Source organism: Ruditapes philippinarum, unplaced genomic scaffold (assembly GCF_026571515.1).
Source record: "Ruditapes philippinarum isolate M1 unplaced genomic scaffold, ASM2657151v2 ctg2147_1_1_1_1, whole genome shotgun sequence".
Lineage (NCBI taxonomy): Eukaryota > Metazoa > Mollusca > Bivalvia > Venerida > Veneridae > Ruditapes > Ruditapes philippinarum.
In genome coordinates, this window is record NW_026859037.1 from 72,652 (window position 1) to 96,190 (window position 23,539).

The window sequence follows — 23,539 nt, forward strand, 5'->3', positions numbered from 1 at the left end:
AACTGTTATAGTTTCATAGAAATTAACTTACAGCGTCCATTTTTGTCACGTTATGAACTGAATTAATGTCAGAAGAACCGCTTAGATTATTATTACTTTGAAACATGACGCGATTTGATTTGATTTAAAGATTAAGTATAGACCTTTTTACAGTACGATTTTCCATATCAACGGTATTGCATTTCGCGCATGCGAATTTTGCGTTGGGCAAATCGCAATAACGATATACTATATTTTGGCGTACTAAAAAGCTTTAAAAGGTGTGATTTCAAGCTATGTCACATAGAAAAAAGAAATTGTTGGATGAATTAAAGCGATAAATACTTAAAACGTGAATACACGGATTGACAGTACTGTTTCCGAACTAGCAGACGACAGGCTATTCTAATGATAAATATTTAGCTTATTGCGTATCTCAACGTTTGTAAAATCACAGGCACTTAGAGTGTGGAGCTTACAACGCCTTAAAAATGAAAAAAGAAATGTATATTTGTCAATCCCAGCACATGTACTGATCATTAAACTTCAACGGTAATATAAACAACGCAACAGCCTAAATAAACATCAACAGCTTTGCCATGTACAAATACGCCTCGCTTTGAATTATGGGAACCAACAAATTACCGAATGGCTCCGCCCATAGACGACTGGTTCCCATCTTCAAAGCGCAGCGCATTTTGCACACGGAAAACCTGGGGAGCCACGTTTGAATTTGTCGAAATATTTTGTCAAGGAGTATAGGTACAGCAGTAACATACATAATAACCAACATGATTAATAAAAAAAAATCGGGAGAGCACGATTTATTGACGGATAAGATCATTTCATTTGAATATGTCTGCATTGCGAAGTTCTCCAGTTCGTTATTATACATATCGCCACATTTCTTTTTTCCTCATACCAATCGGAATGATCGTCTATTATGACGGAGGAAAACGCCCGAGAAGTTGCAATTGCCCTTTCACAAAATCTGATTTCATTCCATAAGGGGCGCCGCGCTTCGGCGCGCACGCCAACAAAATTAGTAGCACTGATAATACATGTACAAGTACAAATGCTGCAGCAATTTAGAAGCTCCGCGCAAAAAAATGCGCTCATTAATGATACCTTACCAAATTTTTCCTACGCACAGATCATATTCAGATTAAGTACTAATTGTACATTTTTCCCGAATGTTTTGTAAACATTTTTTTTCATAATTATACTTATCTTATGCACTGTAGAGGGGGCCAGATATTTAATTTAAAAAATGCTTTCACTGATGCTTACCTGGTAAGGAAAGTAACAAGACCAACAAGACTTGTAAATGTTATGTGACATGACTGTACTGTGTTCTGTTTGTGTCACTTCTGTAGTCAGTAACATAAGATGATTAAAATATCAAATTCTGTTTTTTTTATTATTATTGTAACAAATATACAAATAGTAACAAAAGGGACTTTTACATGCAGTTTTTCATGTCAAATTAAAAAAATGGTTTCTTTCAAGTAGAACACATACTGGAATGAAAAAATTGGATGAATTCCAAAAAGACCAAATTCAGGAATTTTTGTTTGTTGTACACGCGTAACATGGTGATACAGTATTTATCAATATTATAGAAGAGAAGACTGTTACCTGAATTTTAGGCAGGTATGAGGAAATTCACTAACATCATGTTCTTGCGAGTCAAAGATATAAAAGCTACTTGACATTGGTGATATATAAAAAGCTATTGTTAATTGATTTATTGGGAGATCAATAAACTATTTGTTTACATTCATAAAAAACACATTTCACCTCATATTCAAACTGCAGACCAAAGTTTCTGTTGTTAAAATGTCACAGTATTCGGCACAAAACCGAATGTCTTCAAACAAAATAAAATCAACATCTTACAGAAAAATTTCGAGAAATCGGGGTGAATTTAAATATTCACGGTAAAAATGTCTGAAGTGCAATCAGCAATCAGAGCGGTAAAAAAGAAAGGAGCTATATACCGGAAAGAACCTACGGAAAAGACAATTTCAAAATGATAACACAATAATTCTATAAAAATGGCCTACTCATATTTTTTCGATAAGAACGATATTTATTACCATATCGCGACACGAATGACTATTTCGTTCAGACTAAAACTACTTCTATAAATAGATTTTCGGACTTTCACAATGTAAAGGTCATCTAGCTATTTATAGCTTTCGAATTCATGTACAGCAGTACTGTTTTCTCTGGAAGGGTATTTATGCCAAAATTACATCTTGCTTTCTTACGTTACATCGTGCTTTCAACTTGTACATCTTGCATTCTGACTTGTACATCTTGCATTCTGACTTGTACATCTTGCATTCTGACTTTTACATGTTGCTTTCTTACATGCACATTATGCTTTCTGCTGTGTGCGTCTTGCTTAATTGTATGTTGATATCGTTATTTAACGATCAATTATTATTCATTTGTTGATCTGGTTTAATTCAATAACTTAACCTGTGGGTCTATTTACTCAGCTTGAATGACGAATGTCATAAGGTAGAATGACGCATAGCCGAAAACCGAATATAGCAAGCATAATACGACGCGACATCTGGTGTAATAATATGTGACACCCAAATTATGCTAACAGGTGGCTTTACAGTTATATTCTCGGTAAAGTCCGTATTGCGGTTTGGATTTCGTTTACCAAATTACGTCCCTTCGTTTTAAAATTTCCATTTCCGCTATGGAGGAAATAAGGTAAACATATATTAATATTCAAAACGATTTAACCAATTTTTGTATTTATTACTGAAACTCTGTGGGCAGCTGACAAAGACAAGTTGCACATTTCCAAATCAATGATTTTAAAAATTATTTTTTTATCAACAAAATAATTATAAAATAGAACAGTTGGCCATAAAAAAACTTCTTAGTAAAATATTTCATCCTCTTGAAAAGTTCCTAATTTTTGACATGGCTTATTTCCAATACCTGTGACCATCCACAACATTTTAAATGTGTTTTTATTAATAAGGACATTTTCTTGCCTATTTTCAAACTAAATTTGTACACACATTGTTAGATCATTGTTAGATCTTTTAAAATTCAACTTGTCAAAAACAAAAAGAATTTTTCACTAAGTTGAAATTATTCAACTATTCAATTATTGAAAAGGTTCCCATAAAGTTTCATTGAACTCCAGCCAGTAGTTGCAGAGAAGTAGCGCGGTAACGATTTTTTGCTCTATATGCATACTGCATAACTAATCAAGGGCCATAACTCTGAGTTTAGGTGTCTGACCGCAACAAGGCGACGATATGCGCATCTCCTCTTGGTATGGAAGGTTCTCATAAAGTTTCATTGAATTCCAGCCATTAGTTGCAGAGAAGTAGCGCGGAAACATTTTTTTCTCTATATGCATACTGCATAACTAATCAAGGGCCATAACTCTGAGTTAAAGTGCCTGAACGAAATAAGGCAACGATATGCGCATCTCGTCTTGGTATTGAAGATTCCCATTAGGTTTCGTTGAATTCCAGCCAGTAGTTGCAGAGAAGTAGCGCGGAAACAAATTTACTCCATATGCATACTGCATAACTAACCAAGGGCCATAACTCTGAGTTAAAGTCTCTGACCGGAACAAGCCGACGATATGCGCATCTCCTCTTGGTATTGAAGGTTCCCACAAAGTTTCGTTGAATTCCAGCCAGTAGTTGCAGAGAAGTAGCGCGGAAACGATTTTTACTTCATATGCATACTGCATAACTAATCAAGGGCCATAACTCTGAGTTAAAGTGCCTGAACGAAATAAGGCAACGATATGCGCATCTCGTCTTGGTATTGAAGATTCCCATTAGGTTTCGTTGAATTCCAGCCAGTAGTTGCAGAGAAGTAGCGCGGAAACAATTTTACTCCATATGCATACTGCATAACTAACCAAGGGCCATAACTCTGAGTTAAAGTCTATGACCGGAACAAGCCGACGATATGCGCATCTCCTCTTGGTATTGAAGGTTCCCATAAAGTTTCGTTGAATTCCAGCCAGTAGTTGCAGAGAAGTAGCGCGGAAACGGTTTTTACTTCATATGCATACTGCATAACTAATCAAGGGCCATAACTCTGAGTTAAAGTGTCTGACCGAAACAAGCCGACGATATGCGCATCTCCTCTGGTATTGAAGGTTCCCATAAAGTTTCGTTGAATTCCAGTCAGTAGTTGCAGAGAAGTAGTGCGGAAACGATTTTTTCTCTATATGCATACTTCATAACTAATCAAGGGCCATAACTCTGAGTTAAAGGGTCTGACCGGAACAAGCCGACAACATGCGCATCTCCTCTTGATATTGATGATTTCCATAAAGTTTCGTTGAATTCCAGCCAGTTGTTGCAGAGAGCTACTCCGGAAACGTTATATTGACTTCTGTATTTTCCCACATTTTTTTCCAACATTTATCTCAATGTCAGGTCCGTGTTCGTAAGGGGGGAATTCTTTAACAATCGTCTTTTCCATGCCTTTTTTGTCAATCTTAGCCACAAAGCTATAGTGGCATCTTTTGTGTTTCTGTAAAAAGCTATTTAATGTGATTTTCTTATTTTTACCTTCAACTATCTCGGAATTGTCTATGAACTTCTACTACATTTCTATGTAGGGCGATGCTCTATTTGCCCTACGCAAATTGCCCATGCGCAAGAAAATGCTACTTCCGGTCAATTTTTCATAGCAACAGACCGCGTCGTAAAAAGGTCTATAGGGAGGTTGGAATAATTGCTAAGTGCATACAATAACATAATAACATATTTTACTGTGTAAAGTCTTTAATCAGAAATCTGGACGCGATCGCCGACACTACTGGGTGAGTAGAACAACTCTCAAGTCGAGCTTAAAACGATGTGCGTAATCTCCTTACTGCCATCTATCCATTTTTTTAAGTTTAAAAAAAATATGTTCGCTATATATTTGAAATATGTAAGTGTATTTGTTGCCATAGCAACCAAATTCTTCAACATTGGAAGATAATAATGCGTGCATTATCCCCAGACAGTCATCTACCCTTATCTTCGTAGTTTCGTATTTTCGTAATTTTGCTCCGCGGGGCGCCAGGCGAAAATATGTGGTAACTTTTCGTTTAACTGTGTTTTCGCCTTGAGCCCCGCGGAGCGAAAGTACGACAAAAATGTTGACTGTCGTATTTTTTATTGTTTTCGTCCAGTGCCCTGCAGAGCGAAAATACTCTTACCTCTCTATTTCATTTAATTTAGATAAAAAAATAACTTACATATTACAATGACTGCTATAATCTTTAGAGGTGGGGCCGGGCTACCACAATATTCAAAGAAAGTTGTTATGTAGGACGCACATGTCATGCAAATTATAGCGACACCCGACGGCTGTAAATAGAAAAAGTTTTATGTATGAATCATTTTGTTTACCATTGTCTCTCCTTTAAATATAAGATTAAAACTTTTGAACTTACGCCATTATGCCATGTCTTTTTACAAGTGCATGTAAGTAAATATTTCTTCACAAATACACTGATAAAATCACAAAGGCTGGTGTACTCTGTTGTTATACAATTTACGAGTGATATCGTATATCAGATCTACATAACTACGATTGTCGGCTACCTATTGAAAAATATAGTAGTATCAGATGATCATGCTAACTTAAGAAGATGATATTTCAATCTTTTATAAGCACACAAAGACTTCTAAAGAATAGAATATATTTTTTGTGTTTGTGTGCGTACACAATTTGAATTAATAACATATGTACGTCCATATTCAGATAGTAAATCGCAAAAGAAAGTTTATCATAAAATGTTAGCCTCTGTTATTCTCTTGTTAGCTGGAATATCCCATGATGGAAATTTCTGTTATTCCCGACTTGGGATATAAGCCAGAATTTGCAGCATGTAGAAATTACTTGAAAATGTTACTTTTGCTACTAAAATATGCTGTAATATAAGTGAGTATTTTAAAGAACAACATACAATTGATGCAAACAAATCATTTTGAATGTATACAATAAGTTATACAAGTTGCTGACGACGGGATAAATGGTAGAATTTAGCCTGAATGAGATAAATATAACCCGATGCGCTAGTTCTGATTGATGTATTTCCGATCTGCAATCTTAAAATATTTGGAGTGGAGTTCAAGATGACGGTAGATACTTTGATAACAACAATTTGCAATCAAATATTTTTCTTGGTGTCATTTAAAGTCTGATATAGAAGTATTTAAAAAGAATGAATGTGCTTTTTATTAAATGTATGTGATTTAATTGATTTGGTGCCATATTGAACCACAAATTAAATAAAGTATGATAGGGATGTAATAAATTGTGGTGAAATTCAACTCATTGTATCTCATTTTCAAACAATTTTATTTTTTGTGTCCATGAAGGTTGGAAACTTGTAACATTCATCATGGTAAAGATGCGTGACTGTTACAGCAATAAATTCATATCAAGTCTATTCCACAGTTTTCGATTTTCCTCAATATTTTGAATTTTTTGTAAACGTATACAGTGCCGAAATTCGAAAACAGTTAAATTACTAAAATTTAAGAAGAATATATAGTTTATAAAAAAAAGTTTATCCCTACGAATTGCACATGATAACCTGATCAGTAATTGCCTTTGGGTAAATGCATTTTGGATGCCATCCCCTCTGCCATCCTTAATTTTTGAGTTATAGCCCTTTGTTTATTTTTTCACTGAAAATTGTCCAGCATACTGCTAAATAACTGTATAAGAAGTCAACAAGAAAGTTTGTAGGTAGATAGATCTCATTGGGTAGATGTGCAGTGCAAAAGAACCATAACTATGCCTTGCCTTATTTTGGAGTTATTGCCCTTTGTTCATTTTTACACGTTGAACTTTGTCCAGGACATAACTCTGACACTGTAAGAGATATAAACAAGAAACTTTGTAGGTAGATACATTATATTAGTTAGATGTGCAGTGCAAAAAAACCGCAACTCTGTCTTGCCCAATTTTTTAAGTTATTGCCCTTTGTTTACTTTTTCACTTTGAAATTTGCCCTGGACATAACACTGAAACTATAAGATATAAACATAAAACTTTGTAGGTATATAGATCTCATTGAATAAAAGTGCAGTGCAAAAGACCCGTAACTATGCCTCGCCTTTGTAGTGATTGCCCTTTTTCAATTTTATACTGTGAACTTTGTCCCGGGTATTACTGTAAAACTACTAGAGGTATCAACAAGACACTAAGTCGGTAGAAAGATCTCTTTGAGTTGCAGTGCAGTGCAAAGAAAAGTAACTTTGCCTAGCCTAATTTTGGAATTATTGCACTAAGAACTTTGTCCAGGACATAACCCTGAAACTTCAAGAGTCCCAAAACCTATTTTGGGAGCATAACCCGCTTAAAACTGGCACTTGTTAGCTTTAGGGGCCCCTAAAATGGGCCAATCAAATTGATATGAGCAAATATGATGAAATACTTATTAAGGATGCTGCAGATAAAATTTGGTGATCATCCATCAATTGGTTTAGTAGAAGAAGATGTTTAAACGTTTTTTTTTCTATTTTTAGCTGTTCAGGCCCTTAAAAGGGGCCAATAAAATTATTTTGAACAAATTTGATAACAGGCCATCTAAGAATGCTACAGAAAAAAGTTTGGTGATCATTCATTAGAAAAAGATGTTTTATAGTGTTTTCTATTTTTAGCTTTTAAGACCCCTAAAACGGGCTAATTGATATATTATGAGCAAATTAAAGTGTGACTGTCACAAGTATGCTACAAACCAAATTTGAAGTCAATTTTGCCCAGCAGTTTCAGAGAAAAAGATGAATGTTGACGATGGACACCAGAGCAACCCCCTTTAATACGTATAGCTCACCTTAAACCATCCGTTCTGGTATGTTGAAAACTTAAATGAAACTTTAAGAGAATTTGTCTGGTTAGGTCAATGTAATTTTTTTTTAAAAGAAGTCTTGAGGCAAAACACTGATGAATATGGTCTTGGAATGATTCGCATGCTTAATTTCTTTAATATAAAGAAATTGATTAACTGCACATCGGGTATTTATTTAATGAAATAAAAAAAAAAAATTTGGAAGGATTTTTTGAAAGGACACTTTGACTGCATATTTCACGTTTTGTAAACTTTTAGAAGCAAATAATGGAGCGGAAAAAATATTTATATCAAACCTATAGATATATTCATGCGTTTAGACACTTGTTGCTTCGTTTGACCAACATACTGTTCTTTACATTTATCACATTTGACACGATATGTCATTTATAATATTTTTCGTAGAACAATTAATGTTACTATTAATATGATAGTTCTTACCAGGAATATTAGTACTACTAAAAATAGAACTTTTAATAATGGAGCTGCAAAGTGTACACCTACTTCTATTACATCTGGATGAATAATACCGTTCTACAGAATTTGGAGTCAATTCAACATCAGGTCCGACATGATGACCGAAGTCCTTTCTCTGTTCATTTTATCACAAAAACTTGAAGGCCTACCAGTGTATGGGTGTTCATAAAAATAATTTTACTTCCCGACAATTCCCGAGAATTTCCGCCGTCCTGACAAATGGTAACCCTGTTTAATCTGATATCAATTTTGTCAAATTATAAATTTTGTCGAAATTCACTACATAGCATTACGTACATTATCTAAAATTCCACACAATTTTTGGTCACTTCCCTGAAATGTTACACTAATATAGTTATTTTTAGCTGGCTTGTTTAAATATGAACACCTTACCTGTAACACAATAGTTCGTGTCCAGCTAAAAAGGTAGGCAACAATAGGGAATGTGGCTTCCATAAAGTACGGATACTCCCCGCCTGATTTTGGTATCATTGTACCGAGCTCGGCGTACGACAATGCACCTGAATTAAAATATTGTAAAGACTGTTTTGTATTGACATATTCTAGAGAATATAATTTTTTAAGTAGGTATAAAAATAAAGTAGAAGTTGCCAATTAAAATTAATGTTAGATCTAAATCACGCAAATTCAAGTTTATATGAACACTTATTTTTAAGTTCAGTGACTTTTTTCGACTTTCCTCATTGCAGAAGAGAATGTTCGAATTGAGGATGATATTTTAATTTAAGAAATTGATAATGAAATACCTAATAATGACAGGACACCACTGGAGACCCATACTATAAGACTCAACCCGACTGAACCGGTCTCCGTCAGTACCCCTTTTGGTGAAATAAAGATCCCTGAACCTGAAACAATATAAACATTGTAATCTGTAAATTATACGATCGATTGGTGTAACAATGATCAAGGTTGTATTCTGAAAATGAAAAGGGTTTTAAAGTTTTAATATTTGGAAATGCAAATATCTCGGAGAAAAAACAACGACAATCTACATGGTGCTAAAATTCACAGACGCGGTTTTGTCGAGCTATTCATTACAGATAATGGATATCGTGCCAACTAGCACTGCCATAAGCAGTATTCTGAGGGAAAATGGAACCGTCGGAAAGACTTTAATCATATTCGGATAATTTTGCTCATATTAGTATTACAGTGAAGGTTGTCTGGACATCTTTGAAATATCACATCGGTAGAAATTAGCAGTGGCAATGAGCAGTAGCAAATTTATAATCAAAGCACAGAAGGCGCTGAATTTGTTTGGGTCTCAGAATGTCAGAAAGGTGAAGGTTGTGAGATTATAAACCAATTTGTTTTTGTAAAGTGCCACCAATGCTTTCCAGTGTTTTAACTGTAGTAAATTGGCTATAAGACTAATTGCAACACTGATAGTCAATTCAATTTTTATTTGACTTAAAAATTTAAAAAAATGAGTTGACTCAACTGGGATTTGAACTCCAGACCTCTCGATTCATAAGCGAGCGTGCAAACCCCTCGGCCACGGTGAAGTTATATATCGATGGTATGGAGAAAACCATATTATTCTAAATTAGGGTTTGTAACTCTTATTATTTCGACGCTAAACCTGTTGTTTAACACAGATGTAAATAATCATTAATCATCGAGCTTTCTGTAAGATGTATATCTATAAAGAATGAAACAATATTAGAAATCTTCGACCATTCGGGAACTACTTTGCTTGAAAATTAATGCGCCTGTCATTTGACAATCTTTACGCATTGATCTCCCCTGAATTTTGCGGCGTTAGAGTACATATAAAGGGAAGTAACCGCTTCAAAAAAGTGGACTACTTTAGGCAATTGCAATTAACAGCATAAGACTCTGAAATTTCGCTACCATTATTTGTTTGGTCTGACGACCCAAACAAATAAAAACGTGAAGTTGGCAGTAGCAGTAACACAGCAGTAGCAGTAGTAAAATTATAAAACGTGAAATTGGCAGTAGCAGTAGCACAACAGTATCAGAAGCAAAATTATAAAACGTGAAATTTGCAGTAGAAGTAGCAAAGCAGTAGCAAAATTATAAAAGGTAGAATGGCAATAGCAGTAGCACAGCGGTAGCAGTAGTAAAATTATAAAACGTGAAATTGGCAGTAGCAGTAGCACAACAGTAGCAGAAGCAAAATTATAAAACGTGAAATTTGCAGTAGCAGTAGCAAAGCAGTAGCAAAACTATAAAACATGATATTGGTAGTAGCAGTAGCACAGCAGTAGCAGTAGCAAAACTATAAAACGTGACATTGGCAGTAGCAGTAGCAGTTGCAAAATTATAAAACGTGAAATTGGCAGTAGCAGTGGCACATCAGTAGCAAAATATTAAACGTAATGTTAGCAGTATCAGTTGCACAGCAGTACCAGTAAAACAAGAAACGTGGCAATGCCATGAAACCAGGTTTTCAATTATCACCATTGTAGATAAATATGTTGTAGTTGAAATACAAATACAAGCAACAAATTGTAACTACATGTATGTGCAATGTAAATCATGAATAATGTAGGAGGAATTGCATACAGAAGAAGAATTCACTATATATTCTGTATAAGGAAATAAAACAAAGGGCCATAATTAGGTCAAAAACTATCCAATCACAAAACCCCAACAATATGCGCCAGAGCACTTGATGACAAAGCTTCTGTAAAAGTTTGAACAAAATCCGTTGAGAAATGTAGGAGGAGTTGCTCACAGAAGAAATTGTTTACGCCCGCCTGCCCGTCTGCCCGCCGACATACATCAATCTTATAACTAGTTCTAACCCCACTATATATTCTATATAAGGAAAAAAACAAAGGGCCATAATTAGGTCAAACATTATCCAATCACAAAACCCCAACAATATGCGCCAGGGCACTTGATGACAAAGCTTCTGTGAAAGTTTAAACAAAATCCGTTGAGAAATGTAGGAGAAGTTGCGTACAGAAGAAATTGTTCACTATATATTCTGTATAAGGAAAAAAACAAAGGGCCATAATTAGGTCAAATATCATCCAATCACAAAACCCCAACAATATGCACCAGAGCACTTGATGACAAAGGTTCTGTGAAAGTTTGGTCAAAATCTGTTGAGAAATGTAGGAGGAGTTGCGCACAGAAGAAATTGTTTACGACCGCCCGCCCGCCCGCCGGCCCATCCGCCCGCCGACATACCTCAATCTAATAACCAGTTTTTTCCTTCGGAAAACCTGGTTAAAAATTATAAAACATTAATTTGGCAATAGCACAACAGTATCTGTAGCAGTAGCACAGCCGTAGCAGTAGCAAAATTGTAAAACGTAAAGTTGGCAGTAGCACAGCAGAAGCAAAATTATAAAACATGAAATCGGCAGTAGCAGTAGCGCAGCAGTAGCACAGCAGTAGCAAAATCATAAAACGTAAAGTTGGCAGTAGCAATAGCAATATTACAAAGCGTGAAGTTTTAAATGGAGATTATACACATCATTTTGATCTTGACTATAGAGAGAATATTGAGAGCTGTCCTACTCGCAACGCGCCGGAGATAATCTTTTTTACTATAAGTTCTTCATTTCTTAAGGTATTTACTTCAAACTTCAAATATATGTTTCTGATCATCAACCACATCATATGTGACAAGGTTTACAACTTTAACACAAAAATTATCAGAATTATTCCCCTTGACCTTAGAATTTTCATGACAAAATAATGTTTTTTATAACTTCTTTTTTTTAAATGTTTCTACTTTAAACTTCATATTTATGTTTCTTATTATCACTCAAATTATTTGTGAGAAGGTTCAGTACTCTGATTATTTCCAGAATTATGTCCACCTTGAACTTAGATTTTTAGATTGTTTAGAAGTTATTATTTATCTACTTAAACTTTTTCATTTTTTATAGCATTTACTTCAAACTCCCACATCATATTAATATGACAAGGGTTATAAATCTAGCGTCTATATTTCCAGAATTATCTCCTCCTTGAATTTTTGTTATTCATTCTTTTACTTTTTTATTTCTATATGATTATTTTCATTTTGAGCTTGAAATTTATTTGATTTTTTAAAATTTTCTTCTTAGTTACTACGAGTATAAATGATATTTTTTTAAAAAAATGTTATTTTTTCACCTCTTTTTTGTGACTATAGATATCTTCTTAAACTTTTTACCCCATGAGCATATTGTGAAAAATGGCCGTTTTCATTGAAAAGCCTCCTGTTACAAGTTCAAACTGCTATGAAACTATGGAAAATGCTTCAATACTGATACAACTTGACACAAATGTTGACTACACCATAGCCTCTGTAACAGCATGCTCAATCGTAAATTTTCTGTTACCATGGAAACGGGGGGACGTCTCAAAATTGGCAATAATCACTATTTTGCATTGCATTTTTTCCATCAAAACTGATTTCAAAGTGCTGCAACTTCTGAATGAATTGAGATAGAGTAAAAGGCTTTACAGCCTCGGTTACTAGTTACCCTAAGATCGACCTGAGGCCATTTTTTGCCTGTCACATGTCCGAAATTTTCTTGGAGCTTTACACTTCAGAGTGTCTATCAGACCGCCTGTTCCTAAAAATGTTTCCCGAGATCACATTTAAAGATCTTTTCCAAAAAAAAGTTCTTTAAAGAGAAAAAAGAGCAGCATATGGGTCACTTTGGCGGCAATCACTGCGCATGCGCTAGATTATTTTGGATTATAGTTTGAATGGCATTACGCAATCTACTGTTGGTTTGGTTTTATAGTATGTATGTAGATACGTAATCAAGTAGTGTGAATTATATAAACACGTTTTATAACAAAGGGATTATAATAAGAACAAAGGCGTGTTGTTAGTTAGATTATTTATATTAAACGTGTATTATAATAATGACCAAGTTTGGTTATTTAAGAAAGTTGCTTTTGGAGAAAATAAAATGGAATTTTTGTACTGGTAACTTTATATAATCAAAGTGCTGAAAGAACTGAAAGCGAAAGTTGTTGCAAGATCGAGAATTGTAGAGCAATCTATTTAAGGTGTTCAAAGCCGATATCATTCCTACTTTCAACGCAGAATAAGTCCCATTTTTTGTATACAATATCAAAGTTATGCCCCAAGACTCTTGACAAGAACAAGTTGATGCTCCCCGAGTAGGTTTTGGACACAGAAAAATATATCTCTTGAAGTGTCAGCCTTGTGTCCCTGACAAAGTTCAAAGTGTAAAAATGGACAAGGGCAATAACTCCAACATTAAGCAAGGCAGAGTTAAGGTTCTTTTTCGCTGCACTTCTATTTCATGATATCAATCTACCTACAAACCTCTTATGGTTTCAGAGCTATGTCATAAAGTTCAAAGTAAAAACAATTACCAAAGGGCAATAACTCCAAAATTAGGCAAGATAGAGTAACAGTTCTTTTGCACTGCAACTCCACCTAATGAGATTTATATACCTACAAAGTTTCATGTTGATATCTCTTTTAGTTTTAGAGTTATGTCCCGGACAAAGTTCAAAGTGTAACAAGATCTGTCGGAGGACAGTAACGCTCGACTATTCGAAAAGTTGTCACAAGTGTGTTTCATTGAGTATAATAATGCTTACCTATATGAATACATAAAATTGTCCGAGGTACAAAGGCTTGTTATTAAGATGTTTTATCGAGTTAAACACTGCTTTATTGTTATAAAATGCATAAAATTGTTCAAAAAAAGGCACGAACCCTTCAGTAGTTATGGAGATATTTGCTTAACCAAGAATTTCTAAGTAGAAAAAGGGGCATAATTATGCAAAAAAGCAAATCAGACTTATTGAACTGGTGCCAATCATGTTAGATAATCACAGAGAACAAGTGTGTGAAGTTCCAATCCATTCCCTTCAGTAGTTATGGAGATACCAGCTTGCAGGCAAAAACTTAACCAAGAATTTCTAAGTCGAAAAAGGGGAAAAATTAGGCAAAAAAGCAAATCAGAGTTATGGGATTTGTGCCAATAATGTAAGATAATCACTGTGATCAAGTGTGTGAAGTTTCAATCCATTCCCTTCAGTACTTATGGAGATAACAGCTTACAAGCAAAAACTTAAATAAGAATTTCTAAGTTGAAAACGGGGCATAATTATGCAAAAAAGCAAATCAGAGTTATGGGACTTGTGCCAATCATGTTAGATAATCACAGAGAACAAGTGTGTGAAGTTTCAATCCATTCCCTTCAGTAGTTATGGAGATACCAGCTTGCACGCAAAAACTTAACCACAGGGACGCCGACAAATGGGTGACTGCATTAGCTCGATGCTTCTGCGAATAGTCGAGCTAAAAATGAACAAAATTAGGCAATAACTCCAAAATTAGGCAAAACAATGTTATGTTTCTTTGGTACTGCACTTCTACACAGTGAGATCTATCTACCTACAAAGTTTCGTGTTGATATTTCTTATAGTTTTAGAGTTATGTCCCGGACAAAGTTCAAAGTGAAAAAATGAACAAAGGGCAATAACTTCAAAATTAGGCAAGACAGGTTTATGGTTCTTTAGCACCGCACATCTACACAATGAATTCATTTTATCTGCTTACAAAGTTTCATGTTGATAAGAGTTATGTCCCGGACAATTTTCAAAGTGTAAAATTAAACAAAGGGCAATAATTCCAAAATTAGGCAAGGCAAAGTTACAGTTCTTGTGCACTGCACATCTACTCAAAAAGATCTATTCACATGATCTACCTACAAAGATTCATGTTGATACCTCTTGTTGTTTCAAACTTATGTCCGAACAAGAATAGCGGAGGGACGGACAAAGCGGCGACTATATGCTCATCCTTCGGGGAGCATAAAAATCATGTACTGAGAACATACTAACAAACCCAGCAAAAAGCACAGTTGAGATGACATATCGTGAATTGAGCTGCATCAGTACTAAGGGTGTAGTTCTTAAGTACCAGTACCAGTACTTGCCAAGATATGCAGTACCATTACCAGTACCAGTACTAGATTTTAGTACCAGTTCTTTTTTCGGGGAAGTAATTTAGTATCAGTACTATTACTTTTATGTATTCATCAAAGTTTGAATAAATACAGTGTCAAACAAAAACAACATATGTATAGTTTCAATTTAAAAAAATGCAAGCATTATTCAGCAAAAAAATATTTACTTTAAAGTTAACATTACAGTTTTATAACTTTTATGATTTAACGTGCTTTTAAAAAACAATATTTACAACATATCATATTCATGCTATATCTTATTGTTAAATTACCAGTCAACTGTAATACAAAGCAATCAAATTTCATTTAAAACACAACAGTCTTTTGTTGCCTTTCACACCTCTGTTCAATTTATACCAAAGTAAATAACAACTTTTTACGGTGCTAACAATATCACTAAAAATGGGGTTATTTGGAATAGAAGCATTTATTTAGTTTTTATCTTGTTTTTTTTTTTTTTTTTTTTTTTTTGCTAGTAAATACAAAGTAATAAAAGATTGTTATAGGGATATTTTAAGGTAGAGTTATTGAGTCTGTTTATCACAATTTAATTTTTACTTCAAGTCTTTGGTGCTTCTTACTATGATGAATACAATGTTAACATTTGAAGGAATATTGCAGCAAATTATCTATAGATTTGATAACTTACTTTTTCACAGGAAATAAAATAATACAGGGGATTTACAGCTCCATTTTTTGAGAAATATCAAACATCAAACATCAAAACCTAAAATACTGCATGGTGATGCAGTAGCAGTACCACTTTTTAGGACAGTAATGCAGTACCAGTACCAGTAGTAAGCAATATTTTGTAAAAGTAATTCAGTATCAGTAATAGTACTTGCAAAATCACTGCAGTACGTACTGCAGTACCAGTACAATGCAGCTCTGGTCGTGAATAAACATTTCAAAATATGACATTTGGAGTTGGTTGAGAAATGATATTCGGTCATGTTTGTTTAAATATTTCTTTCAAACCAACTTTCATGCCAAGGACTTCCATATACATGTGAACTGAAATATATCACACACAAATCAGTGTTCTTACTGTATTTATTGCAAGTAATGATTATATAAATAGAAAAGTTTAACTGTCAACAAAATAATTATAAAACAAAAACCATGTATGCAGAAACATTTCAAGCATAATACACAATACATGTGAGAATGTTAATTGGAATAGATTCATGTTATAATGTAGTTGGAATTTAAAACAAGCGCCACAGTCTAGCTGGGCCTTGCTAAGACTTTTCGTACTTCTAAATTCAATTCATATTTGACCTTGACTGTCAAGGGCATTTAAGTTAAGGCCATCGTTAAATAAATTACCATGTTCTGTCATAAGTGTTCTTTTGTCCAAGAATTAATCACAATTTGATGACAATTTAAGCAAATTTCAATTGTTTAACATTGAAGGTAATAGTCAGTTAAAGGTCAAAGTTATATCAGAATAATGTCGGTTTTGTCATATGTGTTCTTTTGTTCATGTATGAATCAAATATGTAAAAAAATATCAAAGCTATGACAATTTTAGCAAACTTCAAAGATTTGTTGTCAAATAAAGGTCAAGGCCAATTATGAATTATTAAACATGCCGGTTGTGCCAAATTATCAATTAAATCCATAAATTAATAACAAAGTGATGACACTCTAAGCTAAATTAAATATTTGATCTTGACAGTCAGTGCATTTATCGGGCAAGGTCGTATGTAACTCCTAAATATGTCAGTTTTATTCTAAGCTGTTCTTTTGTCAAAGTATACTAGTAGATAAAATAAATCCATAAATAAATAACAAAGTTATCGCCATTTTTAGTAAAATTCTCTAGTCTGACCTTTAGTGAAAAGGTCAACGTCAGGTAAAAACATTAAGATCAAGGTCAAATTCAACTAAATCTTCTTTGATGTCTTTACAGAAGGAAATGTGCGTCTGTGGCAGAGTGGTCAAGGTTGTTGACTCCACCAGTCATGCTTGCCAGTAGCAATAGGACCTTTACTGTGTTAATGTGACTTAAAAATAAAAAATAACAAAGTAATAGGGAATTGTGGCTAAAACTGCAAAATACAATATTTTTATCGCCAAGTTCATCTATGAGTCAAGGTCAAGAAAAACTCACATATACAAAGATAAAGAGAATAGGATATGTTTGTAAAACATGTATGCCCCCTATCGGCAGCCAATGAGTCATATGACCAGGTTAATGTGACTGACTTTTGACCTAGTGACCAAAATAAATGTTGAAACATTGGTCAGAGACCGTTTTTACGTACAAGGTCAATGTGACTTTGACTTTTGACCCTTAAATCAATAGGGGTTATCTACTGGCCAAGACCAATAAACCTGTGAAGATTGAAGGTGAAAGGCCTATGAGTTGTTGAGATATTGACCAGAAACCGTCTTTACCTATTATGTAAATGTGATCTTGACATCTGACCCCTTGACCCTAAAAATCCATTGCGGTCATTTTTTTACCAAAAGCAAAGCATTATATAAGTTTAAAGGTCTAGGGTCCATGGGATGTCAAGTTATTGATAGGAAACTGTTTTGACATACAGTCAATATGACCTTAATCTTTGACCCCCTGACCCCAAAATTAATTGAGGTCATCTACTTGCCAAGACCAAGACCAAGACACGTACGAAGTTTGTGGGCCAACAGTCCATGGGTTGTCAAGTTATTGATCTGAAACCTTTTTTTACTTTTTTACCTACAAGTTCAATGTAACCTTGACCTTTGACCCCCTAACAAAAATCAATAGGGGTAATCTACTGACCAAGACCTATGAAGTTTGAGGGCCAAAGGCCCATGGGTTGTCAAGTTATTGGTCAGAAATCAATAAGACCTGACCCTGACCCTTGACCCCAAAATCGATAAATAAGGGTCATCTACAGGCCAAAATCAACACACATGCGAAGTTTGAAGGTCAACGTTCTACGAGTTGTTGATTTATCAATTGACAACTATTTTGACATATAAGGTCAACTTGACCTTGACTTTCGACCAAAAAATTTAGAGGTTATCTTCTGGTCATAATCAATAACCATACTAAGTTTGAAGTTCCTAGGCCTAAGTGTTCTTTTGTAATTGATCGGAAACCATTTGGTCTACAGACGGACTAACCAACAGACACAAGCCATATACCTCCTCTTCTTTAAAGGGGGCATAAATATATCAAAATACAAGCAAAATTCATAAATTTGACTGTCAAGGTCATGAATATGTGAATGTCATGATCAATTTGGTCTTTTTGAAGGTTTGTCTATAGGATTGTTGCATCCAAGTATAAAACAATCCATTTGTAAATAACAAAGTTATAGGCTGAAAACAATCCATTTGTAAATTGTACCAAAACTCAATCAAGCATTTGACCTTGAAGGGCAATATTATCAGTCATGAATCAAGGTCATTTTCAGCCCTGTCTTCTTGAAGAGTTGTTGTGTTCAAGTATGAAATCAATCCATTAAAAATAATGGCCATTAAATGGTTTATGGTTGGCAATATGTACAGGAATAACAACCTGACTGTAGCAATTACATGAAATTCTTTCTAAAAACATGACTTAATTCATATCAGCTTCTTGAAAATCTACTGACTGTGTTTCACTATTTGCAACAAATTTGGTTTTAAATCAAGTTGAATAGGCAGTAGTGTAATATAAGAATCTTACACCGGCTGCCGGTACAGACCGGAATATCTAGCTCGAGGGTAACTGTTTACTGCGGTAACGAGGCTCTGCCGAGTTTCCGCTAAACAGTTGACCGAGAGCTAGATATTCCCGTCTGTACCAACAGCCAGTGTTTGATTCTTTTTCTTGCATATTACATGTCAATTTTTTTCGCAAACTGATATTCTCATTACGCACTTTTTTCTTATTGTAGCGTATGAACATACAACTTCATTCATAACGGAAAAATGACGTCATCCTAAGTACGCGATTCATTCATAAAAGTCGCGCGTCAATGACGTCATTTAAAGCACGCGACTTGTCTTACATGGGGGTGTAAGACAGAGATTTCTAGCACCGGTGTAAACGATAGATAATCCTGTCTGATATGCAAGAATAAGAAAGCTATGCAGCTGCCAACTAGTGTTTATCACACTAATGAACGTATTAACAATCATCAAAGCATGAAAGAGGTATCAATAACACAGTTTGCCCAAATTTTCCTCAGTGTTACAGATGTTTGCTGTGCCAATAAAATGTATGTTAAGGAACCAAATGTATATTCACATAGCAGTTTTAAAAAATGGAGTCATACTGTATAAGTTATTAGACTATTAATATAAACCTTTGTAGAAATCAAAAGTATCAATAAGCATTCATAGGAAATTCTCATATTATGTTTTTGTATATTTATCAGCAATCAGAATTTTTCTTTATGAATAAATATAAATGAAACTTGTAAAAAATTCTTGTAAAATTTGGAAAAGAAACAAATGTATGCCTTTTTAATTTCAAGGGTTGTTTTTGCTTAACATGATACTTTCTAAGCAGTTTTAGCGCTCACATTATTTTAATAAATCTGATGGACCAGCCTAACAAAGGTTTCACAAAATATACCACCTTTTTGCCATTCAAGTTTCTTTTATCAAAAAATAACAACTACTAAATTTGTTATCAAACAACAATTTCTCTTTAAAACAATTACATATAGGATTTACGCTGCATACCTCTGTACACGCCAAAATAATTCCAAAAAAATAAACTTGATAAAGATATTAAGAAAAGTAAAAGTGTCCAAGAAATAACTTACATTCATAATAATGTACCATTAATGACTCATTTTGACAAGAATCTTTTAAAAGAGCCCCACAATTAAGTACATTGCAACAGTTATTTGAATAATGCACTCTTTGCTGGAATATTTAAATGGGTGTAGTAGTATAAATGTTTAGTCATGTAAGTAATAAGTCTGTTCTTGATAAAAAAAACTTTTGATATAATTTTGATATAGTTCTGTTCAAACTAACTTCAAACACTGTTGGTAAGTTATCATATGTTCCTCGGGAAAGACTGTTGACTTGATATACATGTAGTTATCACCTCAATGTCTAATTAAATTTTGTCAAGGTACCATCATTCATGACGCTTTCAACATCTAAAAACTCATTATCCCTATTGCAAAGGGCAGGCAGGCTCCTGGTATTCCAACTTCTTTTAAGTATTGAACAACCGAAGTACTTTCGTGTTTTCCAACAAGGAAATCCCCTCTACTTTCCCTCAACACTCCTGCTTTTACTGTTTCCATCACAAAAATGTCTCTGTTTACTGAAATATTTGTTAAGAAAAAGTTAATTACAGACTTAAAATTCCATACTTTTTTTATGGGTTGGCACCTACAAAGCATAGGTCATATAGTAACTTTCCGGCTTTATTGGTGGAGGAAGAACTTTGGTGCGCTCTATGTGCATGATTTCAGGCACAAACGGGCACCTGAGTATAACCACAAATGTTCTGTAACTGAGCCAGATAGCTTTCTCACATAAAAGAAACCATAAACCCTTGCAGAGCTGGAACCTATACAGCAGGAATTGGTTTAAAGTCAAGCCGAGGAATTTAATCAATCTGCCACAAACACCCCTAAGTAATTAATCTATTTGCTTAGTAGCACTTGTAAATTTTTTTATAAATGTGAGTGATTCTTATAAACTACTGACAGCTAAGTAAGATAAATTGGTCAGATTCATCAGACTGCTTACTGGGAATATTTTAGTTTATCCAGTGACAGAAGCTCAAGGACTTAAAATAAACCTTGAGTCCTGTGTTGGTCAAGTCAAAAAGCTATTAGAAAGTAATAATTAAGAACAGTGTAAACATGTGATTTTAAATAATCATGTACCTCTTCATTATATGCCCATGTCAATGAAATAAACACTGTTCTTTTATTCAATCCAAGGCAATTTAGATTGACAGTCTGACATTTAGCCTTTATCTTTCTTGATGCCATCCTCATTGGCCCTAAAGCATCCTTAAAATGTATCTCCTGTCCTTCACATTCACCAATCGGACACGTACCCCCTGAAACAGAAGTTAGAAAGATAAATCATAATTACACAATGTATCATTATATACTGTATACATGTAGTGTGAGAATAATTATGTTAGACAGTTCATGTCAAATCAATAACTTGAGAAACAATTTAGTCTAAATTGTTAAAGCACAAAGATTTTCAAGTCAAATCTACAAGTAAAATGGTTTCCTGCGGTGAACAATTTAATGATATAAAGATATTTCATTTAACTATTTTCAACATTATTTGGGGTGGCGGGGGATAAATAAACGTTTGTATCAAGAATATAGTTGACAATTGAATGAACTATCAATATAGAAGAAGCTAGGTCTTTGGAAACTGATGACCGTTGAAGACCGGAGAAGGTCGAACATAAAACAATTATTTCTTTTTAAGAAAATGATTAAATAGGCCTACCATTTTATGAATAATTCCGAGCAAAAATAAATAAAGTAAACACACAAGTTTACGCAGAAAATATCTCTATTTAGTATGGCAGATGCCACTACGAATAATTTAATTTTGTAGATTTTCAGTATAATCAATTTATTGTTCGTAAAGTTTGAGATAGATATTAAAGAAACATTGATAATTTTCAAATACATCATTCAAGTTTTTCCACCTTAAACGGTAAAATAATTATAGAAAATTAGAAATATCACGTAATAGTTTTTTTATCCTTAATTAGGGGTAATTCGGACTAATTCCCTACAGGTAAATCCGTAACGTACCGGCAAACGGTATTTAGCTAGGATTTCGAAAAGGTCAATTAACCAATCATGTACAGTTTACAGATTACATGCTCCTCCATGTACCGAAAACATGTCACGTGCTCCTCCATGCCTCAAAAGTAAAACGCGTACCAATACCCTGCGGTCTCCAGACCGCAGGGAATAATACGATAAAATACATTCTATATTTTAAGCAGCACGCCTCCAGATTTATCCTAATTTTCATGTTAATTTAGAAAATATGTTTAAAAGTAAAATATTGCAAAGTGAACAAAGAAAGTAATTTATATATTGCAAACGACACTTACAATCCACATAAATTTCAAAAATGGGTCAATATATGCAAAAATAGCCCTTAATGTGTTAGTAACGCAGTAGAAATATGGTGATAAATACTGCAAAATCAATCATAAATCGCACAAAAGATATAAATTATTACTTAAATCTTGAATCTAAATTCTTTTCTTACGATCTTAGAGTGTTTTCCAAAAGTTTTATTTTCTGGAAATATTTTGGCTCATCTCGAGGCAGGCAGCTATAAATTCTAGCTATAATTAATTTATCAAATCATATGACAAGTCTTGCATCGTAATTGCGGGTTGGTACACTGACATGGTTTGAATTTGCATTTTTACAGGTAGAAAATCGAGTGGGGACAGGTTGCACGGTTCTGTCCGACCTACATGTAGCAAAAATACGATATTCCGTCTGAAAAATTGGTTTGTTGTTCAAAAACGGTTTAAGTGGGGACAATAATTTCATTGTCAACGTCTAGTGGTGTCATTTAGCTGCAATTTGATATACAGCTTTCTATGATTTACGGAAGAATGACTTTGCAATTTTGACTTATAATTGACTAGTGGCATTCGGATGATTCAACCCCTTGTCTATATATTATATGTACAGTTTATATATTTTTCTAGAATTTCTTTCATAAACTATCCCAACACTGTGCTGATTGCCTACATGTGTTCCTGATTACAACAAATAAACGCATTCTAACATTGGCGTCTTGTGTTTATAATGATCTCAATTATCACTCAAGATTATCCAATCAATTGACAAACAAAGCAGTAATATCAAAGGTAAAGTACCAATTATTTCCTACAGTACACAATATGACAACAAAAAGTAGCCGAAAAGACTAGGGACGAAACGTCTAAGGGGATGAAAACGTCCAGGGGGTGAATTTCCAGATATTTTCAAAGTATATAATCAAAAGGATGAAGTAATTAAACCGGATAGTAGCTAAAGAGACTTCAGCGAACAGGTTTTATAATACTGCTAGACCTGTTTACTGTCGCACAACGTCAAAATAAAAGCGACATATAAAGTTATGGAAGCCAGAACTAACCGAATAGCAACTATTTTAAGGTACGCCATATAGTGAAATACAGTATAAAAATAGTGAACATCGTAGGCCTACCTGTAGTTGCACATTCTGAACAGTGTGATAGTGTGGCCGCAAAACTGTGTATACGTTCTTCCAACACTTGTCGATCAATTTCGCTACCCATTAAGGCAACAGC

General features: G+C 34.2%; 1 protein-coding gene across 1 annotated transcript in view; it reads right to left on the bottom strand.

Moving 5' to 3' along the window:
* The window catches only part of LOC132754958 (b(0,+)-type amino acid transporter 1-like), a 128,803-nt gene that overhangs the window by 67,027 nt on the left and 38,237 nt on the right, over positions 1-23,539 (bottom strand). Inside the window, exons 3-5 of the mRNA XM_060745714.1 lie at positions 9,082-9,183; positions 8,708-8,835; positions 5,231-5,342 (exon numbers count right to left, since the gene is read on the bottom strand). Coding sequence (XP_060601697.1) covers positions 5,231-5,342; positions 8,708-8,835; positions 9,082-9,183 — 342 coding nt within the window. The remainder of the gene's footprint in view (positions 1-5,230; positions 5,343-8,707; positions 8,836-9,081; positions 9,184-23,539) is intronic.